Source organism: Mandrillus leucophaeus, unplaced genomic scaffold (assembly GCF_000951045.1).
Source record: "Mandrillus leucophaeus isolate KB7577 unplaced genomic scaffold, Mleu.le_1.0 Scaffold542, whole genome shotgun sequence".
Lineage (NCBI taxonomy): Eukaryota > Metazoa > Chordata > Mammalia > Primates > Cercopithecidae > Mandrillus > Mandrillus leucophaeus.
The window spans coordinates 94303-100302 of NW_012105831.1; the positions used below are offsets into that span (position 1 = coordinate 94303).

At 45.1% G+C, this 6000-nt stretch overlaps 2 protein-coding genes across 4 annotated transcripts in view; one reads left to right on the plus strand and one right to left on the minus strand.

The window, feature by feature from the left end:
• TMEM68 (transmembrane protein 68) overlaps nucleotides 1–3159 on the minus strand; it is a 38100-nt gene extending 34941 nt beyond the window's left edge. For 2 of the 3 annotated variants that reach the window (XM_011997562.1, XM_011997561.1), the window contains exon 1: nucleotides 3022–3159. The gene's annotated coding sequence lies outside the window, so the exon portion shown is untranslated. Of the gene's footprint in view, nucleotides 1–2985 lie in introns of all 3 variants that reach the window. The other variant, XM_011997560.1, reaches the window with a different exon arrangement.
• TGS1 (trimethylguanosine synthase 1) overlaps nucleotides 2870–6000 on the plus strand; it is a 63444-nt gene continuing 60313 nt past the window's right edge. The window contains exon 1 of the mRNA XM_011997559.1: nucleotides 2870–3471. Coding sequence (XP_011852949.1) covers nucleotides 3371–3471 — 101 coding nt within the window. The 5' untranslated portion in view covers nucleotides 2870–3370. The remainder of the gene's footprint in view (nucleotides 3472–6000) is intronic.

A 6000-nucleotide genomic window follows, 5' to 3' on the forward strand; every position in this document is an offset into this window, starting at 1 on the left:
CAATTTCTGTCTTCCCTATACTTCTGCCTGGCCCTTCCCCTTCCCAGTCAATTTACCTTGAGATGTAACTGATTCCTTATCACTTTATTTCAATCCAAGAAAAATGACATGGGCCAGGGTGGCGCATATGATTCCAACAATTTTCAAGGCCAAGGTGGAAGGACTGCTTGAGTTCAGGAGTTTGAGACCAGCCTGGGGGCAACATAGTGAAACCCTGTCTCTACCAAAAAAATTAAAAGTTCGTCAGGCATGGTGGCACGTTCCTGTAAGTTGCAGTTACACAGAAGACCAAGGCAGGAGGATTGCTTGAGCCCACAGAGTCAAGGCTGCAGTGAGCTATAATGATCACACCACTATACTCCAGCCTGGACAATAGAGCAAGACCCTGTCTCAGAGGGTAGGGAAAAAAACCCAAAACTCTATGTATTAGAAGATGTTTTGGGGGAAATACAATATTTTAGTTACCAAAATTCCAGGCTATTTTCTACTGCCCCCTGTCCCTAAAAATCTAAAATAAACATAGTCTAATGCATTATATATTAAGTATCTTAATTTCCCTATCTAGAAATCATGTAACTTTTGTAAAAACAAGTAGACAAGGCCGGGCGCGGTGGCTCATGCCTGTAATCCCAGCACTTTGGGAGGCATAGGCGGGAGGATCCCCTAAGGTCAGGAGTTCGAGACCAGCTTGACCAATGTGGAGAAACCCTGTCTCTACTAAAAACACAAAATTATCCAGGTGTGGTGGCACATGCCTGTAATCCTAGCTACTTGGGAGGGTGAGGCAGGAGACTCACTTGAACTCGGGAGGTGGAAGTTGCAGTGAGCCAAGATCGCACCATAGCACTCCAGCCTGGGCAAAAAGAGGGAATCTCCATTTCCAAAAAAAAAAGTTGACAAGCTCAAATATCACCATATTGACATTGATGGTGAGGATATGGACCTTATAGATGGTTAAAATCAGAGTATTTCAAAAATTAATACATCAGAACAGAGAATTTTTTGGCTTTCAATAAAACCTTAAGAAAGTGTATCTATTTTAGGCTGGGTTCAGTGACTCATGCCTATAATCCTAACACTTTGGGAGGCTGAGGCAGGCAAATCACTTGAGCCCAAGAGTTCAAGACCAGTCTGGGCAATATGGCAAAACCTTGTCTCTACAAAACACAAACACACACACACACACACACACACACAGTTTGGCGGGCATGGTGGCATGCCTGTAGCCCCAGCTACTCGGGAGGCTGAGGTGGGAGGATTGCTTGAGCCTGGGAGGTGGAGGTTGCTGTGAGCCGAGATCGTGCCCCTACACTCCAGCCTGGGTGACAGAGCAAGATCCCGTCTCAAAAAAAAAGGAAGGAAGAATGGAAGGAAGGACGGAAGGAAGGACGGAAGGAAGGACGGACGGACGGAAGGAAGGAATATATATTTTGAACACCCATTACCAGTACTTTTCCATTTTACTTTCAGTACATAAGCCACATTGAAAACATTCTGAAAATGCCAATTAAAAGATATAGTCACTGAAACACAAGTTTTCCTGTTTCCTTTCTGCATATTTAATAATGGTTTAACAGAGGCAAGCACTGTTTTACTGAATAAGACTTCTACTTCAAACCATGAATAAAGCTGCAGTTTAATATTTGTCAAGATAGCTGGTAAAGCTAATCCGGTTAGCTTTAATACTTTTTTTATTTCAAGCTTTAAACTCGAGGTTGATACAAATGACCCTTCAAGACTTTTCTTTTTTAATCCTAGAATGCCCAACTTCTAGCTAAAATCTTACACTCTGTTTCATAATTACTGTTCTACCCTTATTATCGTAACCCAGCTACTCATCCCAATAATGCTGCACATCTATACTGGTATATCTGTAACTGTGCAGCACTCTTATCTTCTTGAACCACCAAAATCAGTCCATCTCTGACCTCAAAGCAGGGCAGTAGTGAGGAGGTAGGCATAAACATTTGAAAATGCATACTTTCACTAACTAGTAAATGTGGTCAAAATGCTAGTGACCATTCAAAATGCCTGAATATTAGCTCAGTTTTTATATAGTTCTAAAGAAGTACCAATACTATTTTGGCATTTCGTAGCACCAACCACGTCCTAAGCGCTCCAACTTCTCAAGTCTGAGCTTGTCTCTGAAGAAGCTGCCAGTGCAGCCTCCATGAATACCACACACCAAATACTGCTTTTTACAGATCCAGCAATGCTGCTGTTTCCATTTGCTCCATCCTATTTATGCGCACATGAACGTTTTTTTCTTATTAGATAATCAGTAACTTGAAGGCAGAGACCTGTTTTACAGGCTGCAAACCCCAGGGACCAAGACAGCACTTGGCGCCTACAAGGTACAAACCGACGCCAACGATTAAGAGCACAAAAGAAAGGTGTAATATACACCGTTTCGTTTAGTTCTCCCTGCAGCCTCATGTAGTAGTTACTATTAATCATCCCCATTTCACAGGTGATCAAAGTTAGGCTCAGAAAGGTGAAGTCGCCTGCCCAGGTCACAGGTTAGGACCAGGATTCCAAGCCTGATCGGTCTGGATACGAACGCTCTACCCACGCGGCCCTCCCCCTACACTCCCGGGATCACCACACACTTCCCCTCGGCTTTTACACTGGACGCTCGACCTGGGTCCCGGAACCAGCGAAGCCAATGGGCAAGCCTAGAGGCCTCTAGTGAGGCTAGAGACGCCTCGCCCCACCAGAAGCGTTAGGATGAAACTCGCCGAACCGAAGGTTTTAGAGCGCGAGGGGAGAAGAGGGGCGGGAAGAGCAGGCTCATTTGACCCAGAGGAGGAAGGATCTCCACACCCGGCCACTCTGGCGACGGAGCCCAGCGGGAAGACGAGCCTGCCCGCGCAGAGACTGGGAATTCTGAGGCGGCTTCTGGGAGACTGGACGCGCGCGGCCTCAGCCGCTCCCAGCCCCGCCAGACCCGACGCCCGGGCGGGAGAAGCGCGGGGGCCGACGCACCTCAGAAAGGCGGGGGCAGGAGCAGCTTTCCTTTACCCTAGAGCGGCGACAGAAGCTCTTCGGGGGCTCAGTGGCCAAGGGGGCGGACAGATTTGCGCGGCGGATTCCTCCTAAGCTACCCGTGTGAAAAAGTCAAGCGGAGGCTGCAGGCCGGGCCGCGATGGGGGTGACACCGCTCGTGGTCCCGCCCCTTCCCGTGGCGGCTCGGAGCCACTTCCGGCGGCGGCGTCCGGGCTAGCTCCCGGCGCGAGCGGCCCCGGGCCGGTTCCTAACTTCTCATCCAGGACTTGCCGGCGAGGCCTGGTTTAGGTCTTCAGTAACCCAGCCGAGGCCCGGCAGGCGCGTCCCGGGGTGCGAACGGCAGAGCTGCCTCAGAAGTGGTAAAATGTGCTGCGAGAAGTGGAGCCGCGTGGCGGAAATGTTTCTCTTCATTGAGGAGCGGGAGGATTCTAAGATCCTGTGCCTTTGCTCCAGGGCATTTGTAGAGTAAGTAGAAACGAGAATCTCTTCATTTTCTAGCACAGTCATTACCCAGAAATGTAGGTATTGCAAACGTAGTTGTAATTTACCTCTGAAACCAGCCAGAGCATCTGACCCTTGGGCACGGTGATGTTTAAGAAAAACAGAACCCTCAGACATGACGGAGTGGTCGCCCACTGCCGTTATTTTTAAGTGAAGGACTACATCTACTTGTTAGGCTGCTATGAAAAAATGTCGTAGGTGCTATATGCCATCTCACATTTGTAAATCGAGGGGACATTTAAAAATTGGGGGAAAGCTACATGTAAAATGAAATCCCTAGTGGATATGATGTCATAAAGTGAAAGTTTAAAGTTGAGTGACTTGCTTTGGTTAACGTGTTTTTTTAAACCTGAAAATCTACTTAAGCCCAAATGCACATAATTAAAACTTCAAACTAGTTGAGATAAAAGACAACTATATTTACATCAGTTTTTGTGATATCTTTATTTTGGGGAAATCTTTGTATCAGGTAAAAATTGCCCTACATGGAAAAGAGCTAGTATGCAGGAAAAATACCGTCAAGAGAATTCTAGGAATTGTTTTCTTTATATTAAATGCGTGAGTTAAGCCACTTGAATCTCTATAACGGGTATATTAATCTCACATGCTTATTTTGTTAGAGTTAAATCTTGTGGAGTTGAATTTTATGTGATAGACTTTTAATGTAGTTTAATATAGTAGGTTTTAAGTTTGAAGGAATTCATTTTTCTCGTGTAATTTTGTGGAGTAATTTGAAAACGCAAAAAGAAGTTAAGCGTGTTAAATTTAATGTAAAAAGTATTGTAGCCTTTTTAGTCAGGCATGCATGTAATCATACAATCATTCTGAAAATGTTTTTTGTGCTCTTGTATATCAAGTATGCTGGTAGGCACGGAGGTACAAGACATTCTGTCCCTATTTGTCTTGAGTTTACTTCCTAGCAAAGAAGATCAATATTAAGACAATTGGTTACATTATTACTTGATTGGTTATAGTTATAAGTGCCATGAGAGAGAAGTGCAGGGTGCTGTGAAAACAAGTAAGTTTTTCCAAGGGTCACAGAAGTTTCTTTGAGGAAGTAGCTTTTGCAGAGAGGTCTAACGGGAATAAATTGGCGTAAGTTTCAGTGGGAGGAAGCGTTCTCTGCAGGCTGAACTCAGTAAAGGCCTTGAGGGAGCAAAAGAAAGCCTGCCAAACTGAACAAAATGGCTGGGAGGGACGGCGGGCACGGTTGTGCACGCCTATAATCCCAGCACTTTAGGAGGCCGAGGAGCGAGGATCGCTTGAGCCCAGAAGTTGGAGACTAGCCTGGGCAACATAACCACACCTCATCTGTACTGAAGTTTTTTTTAAAAAAAATAGCCAGCTGTGGTGGCACATGCTTGTAGTCCCAGTTAATCGGGAGGCTTAGGCCGGAGGCTCTCTTGAGCCCAGGAGATCCAGGCTGCAGTTAGCCATTGTCGTGCCTGGATGACAGAGCCTGTCCCCCCACCAAAAAAAAAAAAAAAAGAAAAAAGAAAAAAAGACTGGGAAAGAAAGAAGATAGGGTGTGCACGGTGGGCAGGGTCAAAACCTGCAGGACTTTGTAGACTATAGGAAAACCTTAAGCTGGGGAATGACGCGATCAGATTTGCATATTTAAAATACTACTCAGGCCACAGTGTGGAGGATTGTTTGGAGGAAGAGAACCACTTAAGACCATTGTTTAGGCAAGAGATTATAGTGACTTGAATTAGGATAGATGGCAGTAGAAATGGAGAAACATGGAAAGATAAGAGAAAACTTGTTGGGAGTGGGGATTGAATTGTATTGCTGCCTTTCACTGAGGTAGGGATAACTGGAGAATCATGGGTTTTATTTTGGGTCAACGAAGATGAGATCATGAGTTTGATTTTATATATTTTGATTTGGGAGTACCTGTGAGATAACCAAGAGTATAAGTAGTTAGATATATTGATTTGGAGCACTGGAGAAGTCTGGGCTAGTTCTAAAAACTTGAGCCATTTAGCCTTAGATAGTAATTAAACCCATTAATGAAGTGTGGGGGAGTGGGATCCATCTTTGAGGAATTCCAACACTTTTTAAAGACAAGAAGAGATGGATTAACTAGGAAACAGACAAGCCGAAGTACACTGTCACCAAGTGTTTCAGTGAAGATATAATCAACATTGGAAAGCTGCCAAAATATCAAGCAAAATGAGGACTATATATCCACTAGAATTGACTAAATCCCTTGGATCAATTGATTGCAGCAGGAAGAGCTGCAGACAAAACCCCTCAGACACCGAGTTAAAGAAGGAAGGGGTTTATTTGGCGGGGAGCATCAGTAAGACTCCTGTCTCAAGAGCCGAGCTCCCCGAGTGAGTAATTCCTGTCCTTTTTTAAGGGCTTCCAACTCTAAGGGGTTCCTCGTGAGAGGGTCGTGATTGATTGAGCAAGCAGAGGGTACATGACTGGGGGCTGCATACACCGGTAATTAGAAAGGAACCGAACTGGACAGGGATCTTCACAGTG